Source organism: Phoxinus phoxinus (genome assembly GCF_949152265.1).
Source record: "Phoxinus phoxinus genome assembly, chromosome: 3".
Classification (NCBI taxonomy): Eukaryota; Metazoa; Chordata; class Actinopteri; order Cypriniformes; family Leuciscidae; genus Phoxinus; species Phoxinus phoxinus.
In genome coordinates, this window is record NC_136878.1 from 12,721,866 (window position 1) to 12,737,173 (window position 15,308).

At 37.6% G+C, this 15,308-nt stretch overlaps 1 protein-coding gene across 2 annotated transcripts in view; it reads right to left on the reverse strand.

The window, feature by feature from the left end:
• Positions 1-15,308, reverse strand: part of tenm1 (teneurin transmembrane protein 1) — a 160,116-nt gene that overhangs the window by 114,772 nt on the left and 30,036 nt on the right. For both annotated transcript variants that reach the window (XM_079607920.1, XM_079607919.1), the window contains exons 2-3: positions 9,720-9,982; positions 431-694 (exon numbers count right to left, since the gene is read on the reverse strand). In XM_079607920.1, coding sequence (XP_079464046.1) covers positions 431-694; positions 9,720-9,927 — 472 coding nt within the window. In that variant the 5' untranslated portion in view covers positions 9,928-9,982. The remainder of the gene's footprint in view (positions 1-430; positions 695-9,719; positions 9,983-15,308) is intronic.

The following is a 15,308-nucleotide window of genomic DNA, read 5'->3' on the forward strand; positions in this document are numbered from 1 at the left end:
GCTCCCGCAGGGGTCAATCAAATACAACCCTATGCAAGTGTGTCTAACAATAACATAACCTTGATGTGAGTGTGTGAGTACATGTGTGAGATAATGGAGTGTAGTTTACACACCAAAGTAGTTATTAGTGCGGCACATAAATATTGCATCACTGAGTATCGTAGTGAAAGTGGTGTGTGTGTGTGTGCAGCAAGACTGGGAAGTCTGTTTAACTGCGTGTGTATCTCCCTCTGCGGCAGCTCTCATTAAAATTGTAAAGTCATACACTGATGAGGGCACTTTAGAGTAACCCACACACACACACACACGCATAATAATTAAATATTATTGAACATCATCATTATCACCACACCACAATCTGGTTGACCTACAAAAAATAATATATAATATTATATAATACAATGTCTAATAATATTAAATAATCTTGTACCGTTCTCTGGCTCAGACTTGCGCTCTTGTTCCGTATCGGTGAGGGACAGAACTGAGTTCGCTCGGCTCGACAGGCAGGAACTGTGCTCTGACTTCACTTCCTGCATCCACAACCGCAGGGCGTGGTCGGGGGAGGCGCCGCCCTCGGATTCAGGATCTGAGGGAACACTTGCAGACACGCCTCCCGGGTAAGCAAGCTCCTGATTGGCTGCGTGAAGCTCTGTCTGGAAATCAGGGAACACAGCCTGGGAGGGGTCCAAGAAATCTGGGAGAAACAAAAAAAATAGAGAGTGAATGAATGTAATCTATTTCACAAATCAAAGTTTTAGTACACGGACACACACTCCCACAGGCTTGTGGATTAGAGTTCAGCGCTGGAGCTGTGTACTGACTGCTGAGATTTCTGGAGCCTGGCTCAGAAACAATTTTGTTCTCTCTTCAGAGATGGAGAATGGCTTATAAAACCCCAAATAAATATTTAACAGGAAAGAATTCCGCTTTTAACTGCACAAAATGTGAAAACCATTTAAATTCCCCCAAGAATGAGCATATAAGAGACATATGGACAGATACACATGCACTCTGTGTGTGTGTGTGTGTGTGTGTGTGTGTGCTACTTTTCTTTGTCATTTATACTTTTACTTCAGCGCTGACAATTCATTTTAGAATACACACACGCACACACACACACACACACACAAAATGATGTCAAAATACCCGTCTCGGCAAGTATTCTCTCTGTTATGTCATAAGAGAAGCCTTAAAATGACCGCAGCCTAATATTCCTGCTGTTGTCTGTGTCATTAATGTTAATAAAATAAAAACATCATCATCATGTTTGATGATGACGACAGCTTGTAGATTAAGTGTGCGGGGTAAAGTGTGAGTACCAAGCAGCATGTCCAGGTGTCCAACACCACACCACATTCTCTCAAGATTCAAGTAGATTTATTGCCATGGTAAAAACATTTTATTTTATTTTTTTGTAAAAACAGCAATATTTTGAAAAATCATGACAATTTCAAATTTAAAGCCGTTTTTGTTTTTAATATATTTTAAAATGTATTTTCAGCATCATTACTCCAGTCTTCAGTGTCACATGATCATTCTAATATGCTGAATTGGTGCTCAAGAAACATTTTTCACTAGGAAAAATATATTTTCCAAGATGGTGTCTGGTACTTAACAAATACTACAGGTTCACCAGAAAGGGTGAAAAATACAAACAATTATTAGTGGATCCATCCTCATGAAAGAACCCGATAAAATTCTACATCCAGGCACTCGCATAGATTTTAGTAAATATGATTTTTTTTAAATCAGGATTATTTAATACATAGAATGTTCCAAAGAACGGCATTTATTTAAAATAGAAATCCTTTGTAACATTATTAGTGTTTACTGTCAGTTTTGATCAATTAAATGCATCTTTGCTGAACAAAAATATTAATTTAGTAAAAAAAAAAAAATCCTGACCTCAAACTTTGTAACGGTAAGTGTATATTCACACTAGGGATGTGTGCCACAGCTAATTTCATTAGGGAAAGTTCAACCAGAAATCATAATCATTTACTCATCATCATGTTGTTCCAAACCTGTATGTATTTCTTTCTTTCTTATGTTCAGCACAAAAGAAGATATTTTGAAGAATGTTGGTAACCAGACAGTTGACGCGCACCCATTGACTTCCATAGTATTTTTTTTTCCTACTATGGAAGTCAATGGGTGGGTCATCTGTCTGGTTACCAACATTCTTCAAAACTTCTTCTTTTGTGTTCAACATAAGAAAGAAATTCATACAGGTTTGGAACAACTTTAGGGTAAGTAATGACCAAATTTTCATTTTTGGGTGAACTATCCCTTTAACGTTTAAACTGAAATTTTGAAAGGGTCTAACAAACCCATAGAGGGCGATTTTAAATAGTCTACTTAATATATGAATCAAACAGTCAAATCTCATTCTTAATGCAGCTGAAAGATATATACAATGTGCTTGCCTTGCATTATGATCATCGTACAATCAACTGAATTATCATTATCAACTGAATCATCATTATCAACTGAATCAATAGGCAGTGAGGGACCAATAAGTACAAACTCAATGGCCTATTATAAACAGAATTCCTCAAATTACAGTTAGCCAACATAAATCTGCACGTCAAGGTAACGTTGTTCGTTACCACCCCTTGCACATCGGGTTTGAACATGCATCTTGTTTGTGAAAAGTACCTGTACACATGACAGGCAGCAAAATCGCAAGAAAAGCTTGACTTGTACTAGAAACTACATTATTTAAGGGTATATTTATTAGGATATTGATTTAGGCTGATGTATGATCTGCAATTGTAAAGTTTTGATTCATGTTTCCCCTTTAAATCCATAAAAATGTTTACATCAGTAGTCCTAATTGTTATATGCCAATTTGCAATTTGACATGACACAGCCTGCACAAAAGTGTTTACTCAAAATACTCCCTTCACCTTGCTGTCTTCCAGGTGGACGTTTCTCTCTCCCTGCCTGCAAGCGGCATGGAGAAAACAAACGCAAGATCTGGGATAAAATTAAATGATTTTGTTTTCCACTCCAGATATACAACACAATAAAGTGTTATTTTAAACTGTAACATTAACATGAGAGTAATTTAGATTTAGCCTTTGTAAAAAATATACAACAAAACATAAATGTGCAAAAAAAGATTTTATGTAAACGACTATTGTTTGCAATATCCACTAGCAAATGTTGACTACCATTGACTGGTCTTTTTGGGAGCTTTGCGTAGTAAGCAAGTATATCTACATAGCAGGCTACTGTCTCTTTCTCCAACATCTTTTTATCTCATGTTGCCTCTTCTTATTTAATTTAATCTCTTTTCTTATTCCAACCTCGTCTTGTCCCTTCTTCTCATCTCAACTCATCTCTTGCCCTCATATCTTCTCATCTCTCCTCTTCTCTTCATTTGTTGAAGTAAAGGTGATGGGCTCTTGATGGGCTTTCCCGGAAGTGTGTGTGTGTGTGTGTGTGTGTGTGTGTGTGTGTGTGTGTGTGTGTGTGTGTGTGTGTGTGTAGAAGAAGTGTGATTTTTCAGACCTGTGTGTGTGTGTGATGAGCGAGCTCTTTACTCAAGTGTCCTTAAGAATCCTCTCCTCTACCTCTCTGACTCCTGTCTCTGTGGCGACCCCTCTCACTGCTCTCCCTGCTCTAATCATCTCAGTACTAATTGCCCACGATGCAGTTCTCCGTCCTTCACTGAGAACATGACCCCCTGCTACTCGGCCTGACCCACACACACACACACACACACACACTTGTCCACAAGCAGACATGGATGGAAAAAGCTAGGGTAAGAGGAGTGGGTGAAAGACCTTTCTTTACCTCTCTCTCTCCATTTCTCCCCCTTTCTCTCTCTCTCTCACTCTCTCTCTCTGTGTCTCCATTTCCATCTCTCTTTATTTGTGAAGCTGTTTCCGTGGTAACTGGAACAGAATGTTTTGTTCTGCATGTAGCATTTGAATAATTCCATAGAGGAAACAAAAAGCCTCACTGTAACCTGCTCAACCCCCAATGTAGATGTCTATCTATCTATCTATCTATCTATCTATCTATCTATCTATCTATCTATCTATCTATCTATCTATCTATCTATCCTGATGTTGATTCCATACAGGTGAGAAATCAAATTCAGCACTCAAGATAGATTACAAATAATGTTTGAAAAAACTCTACATTCTTTGAATTACAGCTAAATGGTTGCTTGCTCTAACATTAGAGGTCTGGCCATGACCAAGGATTTTCCTAGTTGCCCATTTAAGCCATTTAATCATTAGTTGAATGGTTTTGATATTAATTTAAATACTTAAATATATACTGGGCTAAGTGAATGGCCATGTAAAGTGGCTAACGTCAGGCTATTACTTACACATGTCAAATGATAAGATGTTTGAGATCGATGAATGATAGGCAAACATTTGGTATCCTGCCCAACATAATTAACATAAAGGCCAGTGTTAATGATCTGTCCTATGGAGTTTTTTTATTTTTTCTGCGACCAATAAAAATTTGGTTGACCGGATTCTTCTCATCGACTAATGTTTGGTCAACTAATAGGGAGAAGCCCTAATTTGCAGCATTTCAACTTTCCACATATCCGTTGATTTTCTTTTTTTATATGGACATGAAGCTGTGAGAAATCTTCTGTGGAAAGTTGAGTTATTAATTTGTTATGCAAAAAGAAACCCACAGAGGCCATGCATTATTATTTTTCAGTCTTGTTTTTATTTATTTTTCGAGACAAAAAAAAGTCATATGTATGCCATCTGGATAACATCATTTATTATTAAGTATTAATTATATATTATTCAATCATACATATTTAATTATTTATATAATACATATTTATGCATAAATATGTAATCATTCTTTTTTTTATTAATGTAATTTTGATTTATAATCGAAAATAACTTGCTGTATATATACTCTACATGTTTTTGTACAGGTGACCAAAAGGCCCAACCTAAAGTTCTACTCAGCAAGAATAAAAAATCAAGGGAACATTGCCTGTGTGTGTCTTAGTTATAGGGAATCCTTTAATTAATGGAAATATTTCACCCTTGGGACTCAGACAAGCAAAAATGAATCCATGAATGTAGAATATCAAAGACAGAAGAATAACGGGTGAAATAAATTATATTATTAAAATTATTTAAAAATTTAAATTGTATTAATTATTCAAAAGTAAAACACACATCGCATTATTATTTAATGACAATAGTGTTTGATGTTTGGTGTGCGTCTCTGTTGATGGCTCATTTCATTTTACAGTGAGTTTTCAAAGAATTCTGTTTCTTACTAAGGAATCATACCATATAATCACTTTCATTAAAGCAACTATCAAAACAACAAACAAAACAGCTTGCCTATGATCTCCTTTAGATAAATGCAGCCTTTCATCCAATGTCAGATGCTTATGATAACAGCTCCAGTGTCCCACTAAATGTAGAGGGATATTAATTATGTGTCATCATTTAATGCTGTCTCTCTATCTCTCTTGTGCAAACACATGCAGGCATGCACATATCCTTGTGGAAATTTGACATCCATTACTTGTTATATAAGTTGGTCATAATATATGAATGAATCTGCTGTGCATTTTAAATTAAACTATATACTGCAAGAACTCTATCTCTACTGGTTTTTAAAATCAAAACAAGACATTATTTAGTCTCTTTATTTTGATGTGTTATTGTCAGTGCACATCACTTTTTTTGTTCTGTCTCTGTTTTTTTTCAGCCTGGACATGCTGCTTGGTACTCACACTTTACCCCGCACACTTATCCTACAAGCTGTCGTCATCATCAAACATGATGATGATGTTTTTATTTTATTAACATTAATGACACAGACAACAGCAGGAATATTAGGCTGCGGTCATTTTAAGGCCGAATGCACGGACCGAATATACTGACATATATCCGGTTCCTTTCTCAACAGTTTCTCTTATGACATATCCGAGAGAATACTTGCCGAGACGGGTATTTTGACATAATTTTGTGTGTGTGTGCGTGTGTACTACTTTTCTCTGTCATTTTTACTTTTACTTCGGCAAGTATTCTCATTCAAGCGCAAGTAAATGCGAAAGATAAATCAATTCGGTGTTCGAGCGCTTTCAGAAACACTCTCTCTCTCTCTCTCTCTCTCTCTCTCTCTCTCTCTCTCTGTCCGCACGCTTCGGGTGTGTGAGGCTGTGCGCACAGATAACGCGCGAGTCCCGATTTTCGCCTCTTCTTCCGCGTTTAAACTCGCTTCAATGTGTAAATTGGCAAGACAAAACATGTCCAAATGATATGCTTTAAATCTATGACGGTTAAACTTAGCAGTTAATCTGCAAATCACATGCGTGTCGACTGCCGAACCCTGGAGGTCTGGGGCCTCATTTATAAACGTTGCGTACGCACAAAAGAAGGCGTACGCCGCTCTCTACGCAATAATTGGTATTTATAAAAAGCGAACTTCACGGGAAAATGTGCGGTCCTTCACGCAAGCTCTGACCCAGGCGTACGCACTCAAACGGGTGAAATGATAAATGGCGACACCGTCGGCAGATGGAAGAAACACGTGAAAGTGTGTGAAACTGTAGACCATTGTGTAAAAGAAATGGCAATACTGCCTCTCATAAACATGAAGACTTCACAAAACAAGTCTTACAATTAACAGCTACACGAACACCCGTTCGATCGATCTGCAGTGTGAAACAAACAAAATCAAACGAAAATTACAACAGAAATGCAAATTAACACATATTTGCAAAAAGAAAAGTGAAATATGTTCTGCAATAATATTGGCATGTTATGCAATTCATCCTCATAAATAATATGGTAAACAGAACGAAATAATGTACAAAACAGATATTCTTGTCAATGTGTCCGTCTGGCGGAGCAGATATAGATGCAATTATAGACAGATAGATAGATATTAGGGAGATATATAGATATATAGATAAATAGATAGATGATGTAAGATAGATGTATTAATTGTCCACTGGGGAAAGTTGTTTTCATAGTAAAAATGTCTTCATCAGCTACGGAATCATGGTATTCATGCATATGCTTTAGTTTGTTTTATTTTTGATAAAATAACGTATGACGTATGTCTCTCAACTATTCAGAAAGCTGCAAGAAATAACATTTGCACTGAACTATTTCCCATTTCCACGTAGATTATAACCGGCATCTGTAACTTGTCAGATGCAATTAAATGGATGGAAATAAAATGCCCCATCACAATGCGTAATGACAATGGCTGATCTTGTCCGAACATTTCTTTCTTATTTCGGCCACGGTCCGAGGTTGTGAGGCTACAGCATTTACGGCGTCTGCAACCTTTTGCCACTCAAGTGCCTTTTTGGCATTAGTAATGCCCACACTGTGCCCTCCAAACAACATTTTTCTCCTCTTTTCCACCTCGCCAACGATAACTTCTACTTCACATTGAGTGAAGTTACGTTTTTTTTATTTCCTCTCTGTGTTTGCCATGATTTCGCAATCGATGAATATTAACTTGTGGGCGTTTCAAGGACTATTTATGGGCAACTATGGGCGTGACATGAAGCCACAAAAGCTGCGCTACATTTAGAATTGATTGTGATTTATTAAGGGAAAACTGCGTAGGATGTGCGTGCGCACGGTTTTATAAATCCGGATATTTCTGTGCGTACGCACGTCCTATGTTTCATCCGTACGCCACTTCTGACGCAAATCCTACGCAAAGTTTTATAAATGAGGCCCCTGGTCCGTACGGATCACAGATCAACTGCGAATCTGCGATCACTAATAATTAAAGAACAAACTTATCATCATGATTGCTATCTTACCAGTGATAGAGAAAAATCCAACTCCAGTAAGTTAACGTGTCCCTGTCTCCAAAAAAGTTGGTACTCAAAAGCGCCCCCCTCCACGTTTTCTGCGGCGCATCGTTTATTTTTACCACGCATGCGCACCCGTTTATGTGCACCCTTGGTTATTGTGATTATCTCTTTTAAACTAGGCTTTTATTTTTTCAAACTATCTTTAAATAAATTATGACTATTCAGCAAGGATGCATTGAATTGATCAAAAGTGACAGTAAATACATTTATAATGTTACAAAATATTTCTATTTCAAATAAATGCTGTTCTTTTCAACTTTCTATTCATCAAATAATCCTGAAAAAATATGAATACGATTAATATTTTTCCACAAAATATTAAGCATCACAACTGTTTTCGACACTGATTATAATAAGATGTTTATTTGAGCACTAAATAAGCATATTCAAAGAATTTCTGAAGGATAACGTGACATTGGAGTAATGGTTGCTGAAAGTTTAGCTTTACTATGACAGAAATAAATTACATTTTAAAATATATTAAAATATAAAAGTTATTTTTAATTATTTCTAGGGCTGTCCGTTAAACGCGTTATTAACGGCGTTAACGCAAACCCATTTTAACGGCGTCAATTTTTTTATCGCGAGATTAACGCCTAGCAAACTTTGTCGTTTTTTTAACCACTTTTCCATGTTGATAAGAGCATTAAAATGAGAAAAAATAATGGGACAAAAAGAAATCAAGAGACATTTAGAATAGATAAAAATGTGTGATTAATCGCGAGTTAACTATGACATTAATGCGATTAATCGCGATTAAATATTTTAATCGTTTGACAGCCCCAATGCAACAACTATAACGTTATTAAAACTACAACACCACACCGGATCTAGCTAGACCAGAAAGAAAGCAACAGACACGCCGCACACACTTGTTTGGGCTTGCGATCCGGCCAAACGAGAAGCGCAGCGCCGAGCCGCGTCTAGGACAACTGAGCGCGTCTAGCATATCGGACGCGCACTTTCTCAGTTTATGGCCAGCAATAAAAACGCTCTTAGAGAATAATGTGTTCGAATTTTAAATACGAGGTGCTGCGAGACGCGGCGCTTCTCGTCTGAACGTTACGTTTTGAGTGGATGAATGATGAGCGCGAGACGCCGAAATGCCAATAAGATTCTGAATGGAAAGTTTACTTTTAAAAAGTTGCCAAATGGTTCAATTGACAAGACCAAAGTGATCTGTGTGTTTTGTCGTTGTGAAATGAGCTATCATCGCAGCACGTCCAGTCTGAACTTGATGGCCAAGCACACACACAGCTAATGCGTTTCTACATCAGTAACGTTACCTCGTCAGTATTTCTTTCACCCTTTTATTGATGGACAGTGTTACATTGTGAGAGAGATTACTTGCTCCAAGTGAGAATGTTAGTGTGAAATTGAACACAGTATATGCCAATGTTGTTTTCAAAAAAAAAAAAAAAACATTTGCACAAAGCAAGCCGATCCACTTTTCCATGTTGATAAGAGCATTAAAATGAGAAAAAATAATGGGACAAAAAGAAATCAAGAGACATTTAGAATAGATAAAAATGTGTGATTAATCGCGAGTTAACTATGACATTAATGCGATTAATCGCGATTAAATATTTTAATCGTTTGACAGCCCCAATATTACTGTATTTTGATCACATAAATGCAACTTTGATGAGCATAAGATCTAAATTTTTATGAGATAAAAATCTTACCAACCCCAAATAGTAGTGCATATGACATTCTTTGAATTTCAAATGATTTTCATTCTACTTTACACTCAAAATTTAATTGTCAAAGAGTTTTAATTTAATTTAAAAGGTATTCTATTCTAAATGGCACACACACACACACACACACACACACACACACACACACACACACAAACAAAAGGCCTTACCATTCTGGGGATGCTCCAAGGGTTTCCTGCGGACTTTGTGGCTGTTGTAGGTGAATCTGCGGTCAGGCTCGTAATCGGGGCGGGTGTGCGCCTCTCTGTAGTGTTTGTGATGAAGGTTGGTACCATCCTCTTCATCAGATGAGCTGGAGTAACTGAGCTCCAGGCCGGGGTGGGGCCGGGCCAGAGATTGGTACAGCTTCTCGTCCATCTCTGCTCTCACAATATCACACACTCAGAAATCTCAAAAACTCACTCAAAGCACACTACACACACAAAGAAAACAAAAACAAAGAAGAGAACAGAGGCGATGAAACAGAAAACAAACAACAGCAGTTCAAATGTACTCTAAACTTTCATTTCACTGGTGCAATTTTTTGTAAAGCGATACATGAAACAGCTTGAGAACAAACGGCTGCTCTGTAGAAATATATTTAAAGAGGCATGAAGGACAAAGCAAAACAAACACTATCCAAAACCACCCCCATGTTTTAGCCAAACATTCATCGACCACCAAGAAAAGAGAGATGGTCTCAGAGGACAAATGAAAGAGAAGAGGGAGAGATAGATGGAGGGTGAGATGAAGAGATAAAGAGATGCTTAGATAGAGGAAAAGAGAGGAGATAAAAAGGGTGAAAGACTGGGGAGGGGAGGGGAGCAAACTCAAAACAAGAGAGAGTTATACAACTGCTCGAAAATTAAGGCAATTAAATCATGGAATTAACGTACCTCACTATACAGTACACCAGTCAATACTTTAAAATAATTAATTAGGATAAATTTCTTTTGTGTTGTAGTTAACCGAATCAATCTTACATTCTGAATTAGCTCAAATTTAGCTCCAAGTAAATCTATATTGATTCCTTTGACAGTGTAGTACAAGAAAACAAAATGATATCTAACAAATATGCTTTATTGATGCAGTCATCTGGAGCTCTTGTCATTAGAGATAATCCAATATTGTAGAGCTGTAACAAACTACTGATATATTGAAAATAATAATAATGTCATTAATAATAAGAATTGATAATCAATAATGAAAATAACTGACACTGTTTAAACTGACACTATTTAACTGAAATTGTACATGTAACACTGGTGATTAATTATATGTTTTTATGAGAACAGTAACTGTAATGGGATTCTAACATTACAATTTATAGGAAAATATGGCTGCATGATTCTGGGGGGGAAAAACTGCGATTATGATTCAAAAAAACTCTAGGTTTGTTTTACTTGCTCGTAGGGCTCCGCAATTTGGACAAAAATGTTGTGATTATAATAAAAATATGAATAAGTTTAGATGGTTGGCGCATGTTTTTAAATGCACGTCATAAGTTATACAAACTCAGAGCAGATGCAGAGATGGAGTTTGTTTCCTCAATGTCAAAAAGCGCTGCATGTTTCAGAGTGAAATGTGGCACGTGTTCTTTTAGATGCGAGCAGCTGATGATCCAGTGATTTCAATGTTTTGGAGCAGCTCTGTTCACAGTAAATGCTACTCCAAAACATTGAAATCACTGGATCATCAGCTGCTCGCATCTAAAAGAACACGTGCCACATTTCTCTCTGAAACATGCAGCGCTTTTCAACTGTGGACAAACACTCAGTATGTGACAGACCTCCTTGACCCTGACCCAAGAACACAGACAACAAAATGAAAAAAAAAGGTGTCAATTGCGTAGTATTAAACATGTTGAGGTTAACATGTTCATTTTAAACACACATCTTTCTGACTGCATCCAACAACAACTGCATCCGTAGATCTTCATGAGAAGGGATTAGTGGGAAAAAAATATTGGAGTCAGACAAGATCGAGCTTGAATTGCCCTGCATACATCTTATTCAGTGCTCTAGCATTGACACAATCTCTCTCTCTTTCTCTTTCTCTCACTCTCCAGAGAGTGTGGCTCCCTTTCAGCTTTTACTTCCCAGAATTTAAACGCTGACCATGACCTTTCCATGACCTTTGAGCCTGAAAAGAACATTCAGCGTTCAACAGAGAAGCGCGCAGGTAGGGGAGGGCCACTGAAAAACAAGATGCAGTTAGACAGGGAGAAAGAGAAAGGAGAGGCACAGCTGAAAGGAGACAGATGAAAAGGAGAGGTGGAACGGATGAACACTGGATGAAAGAGAACCGATAGACCATATGGGGTAGAAGAGGAGTCAAACGAAGATGAAGACGGGGACAGGATAGGAACAGAAAAATGAAAGCGGGAAGGATGAGAATGGACAGATGAAGAAATGAAGAAGGATAGAAGGAGCTTGCGAAATGACCAGACAGGTTAAAGACTTTCTGGGAAGCATACAAGAGGGAGACAGACAGAGAAAGAAAGTCACTCTCATCCTGACATTGATGAAATAGAAGTTAAATATTACCATCAAACGCTCGTTAGCGTGTATACTCTGTATTGCTTTTGTAATGGGTTACTAATTGGCTGATGCGGAAATGCGCGGCATGACTAAGTGATGTGGGAGGGGTATGCGAGTTAAATCCCTGTCAGTCTCTGGCAGGCTGCCTGCTGATTGGATGTCGTGCCAGAGCGAGTGCCAATTGAAGGCGGCGGTGACTTTGCAGACTGGAGGCAGCATCTTTGCACGCAAACACAATTAATAGTCTGTTAGTTAATAGTGGCTGTGGTGAAAGCTCCCTTTATCTGTCTCTCGCTCTGCTCTCATGAGACTGTAGCCAAGCCAAGTAGCAGAGGAAGCCGATCGAACACTATTACTACCATTTTTGATCAAAACGGAACTCACTGTAACACGTAAAGTGGGTTAAAGGCCACTAAAGAAAATGCGTGCGGCAAATAAGAGACGTAGTCACACACGCACACTTGAAGCAGACAGATGGGGAGGGTTCTTATGGGAGTGCTGAATAAGTCTTTGTAATCAGATGATTATGATGATTACAGTGTAGGAGAACAAACTGCAGAGAGGGGACACAAACATGGGCACGAACCCAGGCATGTACACACAATTGTGTTCCTGATTGGGTTTGTGCTCAAGACTACACAGTTTATGTTTAGGGATGCTCTTCCTTTATCACTCAGCAACAGGTGAAAATAAAAGCTCTTGCGGTAATAAAACCCTCCTTCGTATTACGAACCATATTTTGCTGTAAAGAGTTCTTGAGTTGGCTATATAATATAAAACATTGATGTTACATTATAGGTGGTTCAGATCAGTGTATTAGTTCTATGTATCTTCCATTAACAGAGGAGAAAAAAGCCCTCCCCAAGTCTTTGAAGATATATTCGCTAGAGATATACCAGTTTTATGTCAGGTTTTATAGGAGTTTTATGTTAGGAATTGGTCAACACTGTACCCCCCAAAAAATCTAGCTTTTTTCAGGTACCATCTAACCAGCATCCAAGAAGACTTTGTCTAATTCAAAGAATAGTATTTCTTTCTATAGCAGATAAAAAAATGTAAAATATTAACAAAAATATTAACAGCACAACTGATTTTTAGATTAATAATAATAAGAAATGTTTTGCAAGCACTAAATCAGAATATTAGAATGATTTCTTAATGATCATGTGACACTGAAGACTGGAGTAATGGCTGCTGAATATATATATATATATATATATATATATATATATATATATATATATATATATACGATTTTACCCATCAGGAATTGTCTGGATCATGAAAAGTGGGTGTCTGTGGGTGTCTGGATCATGAAAACCTGAATGAGAGTTTGCAGTATATAGTGGAGAACATTTCCTCTCTTAAAAACGCACCCAGACCCACTTGGACTGTGAAGGTTAAGTCCCATCCAACTGTCAAGAGCATATTTCATACTCTAATGGGGTATATTCTAAAATATTCTAATGGTAACACTATAAGTTTTCCTATGGCATCAGGCTTTAGTTAGAAAATAGATGTTTTTAGCTTGTGGTATAAATGCTTATATATTTGACACTGGTGGCCAAACTAACTCAGTCTGGATTGATTTTCATACTCCTGCTGTTGATACACAACTGTGCATCTCTGTATCACCCAGTCATTTTAGCCATATAGTCAAGATCAGTTTATGTGTTGATGTTTCGACAGCTCAATGTAGAGATGGATCAATGTATGGACAGTATTAACACTCGGTGTCACTGAACTTTCCCAAACTAAACAAAGAGAAAATCGAAGGGCTCTTAGTCAGGGATAAAGGGCGGTGAGTGAAACTGTCTACAATGCGAAAATCCTCTCTTGAATACTAAGTATCATGTTAAAATCCTCTATGTATCGTTGTGCACGAATTTGAATTTTAAGGTCCACATCAGGCAGTCCACTTAAACTGCTTTTTATCAGCTCAGAAACATAGTCTACGCGCTTCTCTCTGGAGCAGATGCTGAGAGATTGATGCATGTCTGGACTGCTGCAATGCTCTCCTGTCTGCTCTTCCCGAGAACGCCCGGCTAGACTACAAATTAATGCTGCAGCACGAGCGCTGACAGAGAGCAGAATGAAAGCACACATTACGCATGTCTTAAAGTCCCTTCATTGGCCTCTCGTAAATTTTAGGATTGATTTCAAATTTCTGTTACCGGTGTACAGATCCCTTAATGGGTTTGCACCTAAATCCATTTCTAATAAGCTTGTGAGGATCGTTTCAAACGGGTCTCTTTGGTCTCCTAACACTGGCGTCCCAGCAGTCAGTAGTAAAACTCAATGCTCTCCAATGCCTGTTAAAAGAAATCGCACTCTTGATGAGTTTAAACCAAGCATTAACATTTTTAGCACATTTAATCACTTTTCCTTTTGTGTAATTTATGTATTTGTAAACTTTATTTTTATATTGTATTTATTACATGTGGTTTAATTGCTGTGCTATTTATTTATAATTTAATGTAATATACTATTTTCTTTGATCTATGTGCATTGACTTTTTAAACTTTATTCTTTAACTGCACTATTAGTTGCATAATTTCCTGTTTAATTATGCACCAACCTTGCATTTAATCTTTCATGTTTGCCAACCGACACATTAATCTCCTTGCACTGCATCATTTGCACAAAATATGGTTCACAACTAAAGTCTGAATTAAAGGTGATAATGTAGGGTTATGCACCATTCAAGTGCCATGTGCATATGACACAGACACGCTAATATGAATGGTTTTAAAAAATATTTGCTTCTAAATATTGTCAACAATAACATTAGCATGATTTGACTGCTGGGAACCGTACATTACAGGCAGCCTGTAGAGACATATCATATTTTCTCTCTCACACACACAAACTGTATCTACACACAGTGGATAATATTCATTCATCCATCTTCAGATTATCAGTGCAGACTTCCTGCGCTGATTCTCTCTAAAATAGTCACACACACACACACAGCAAGAGTTGACGTTCCCTCATCCATCTCGCTCTATTGCCAGAGTCACTTCCTGCACTGAACGATTCTCTCCCACACACACAAACACACGCAAATTCTTCTGAGGAGAATCAGATCTGCAGCAAGAGAAAGCTCTTGCCCTGAGCAACTGCACAAACGTGTCAAAGTCATGATACTGCCTAAAATAAAAGCTGACAGCACACACACACATAAACACAGTCCGTAAACATGAAAGTCAAGCGCAGGTC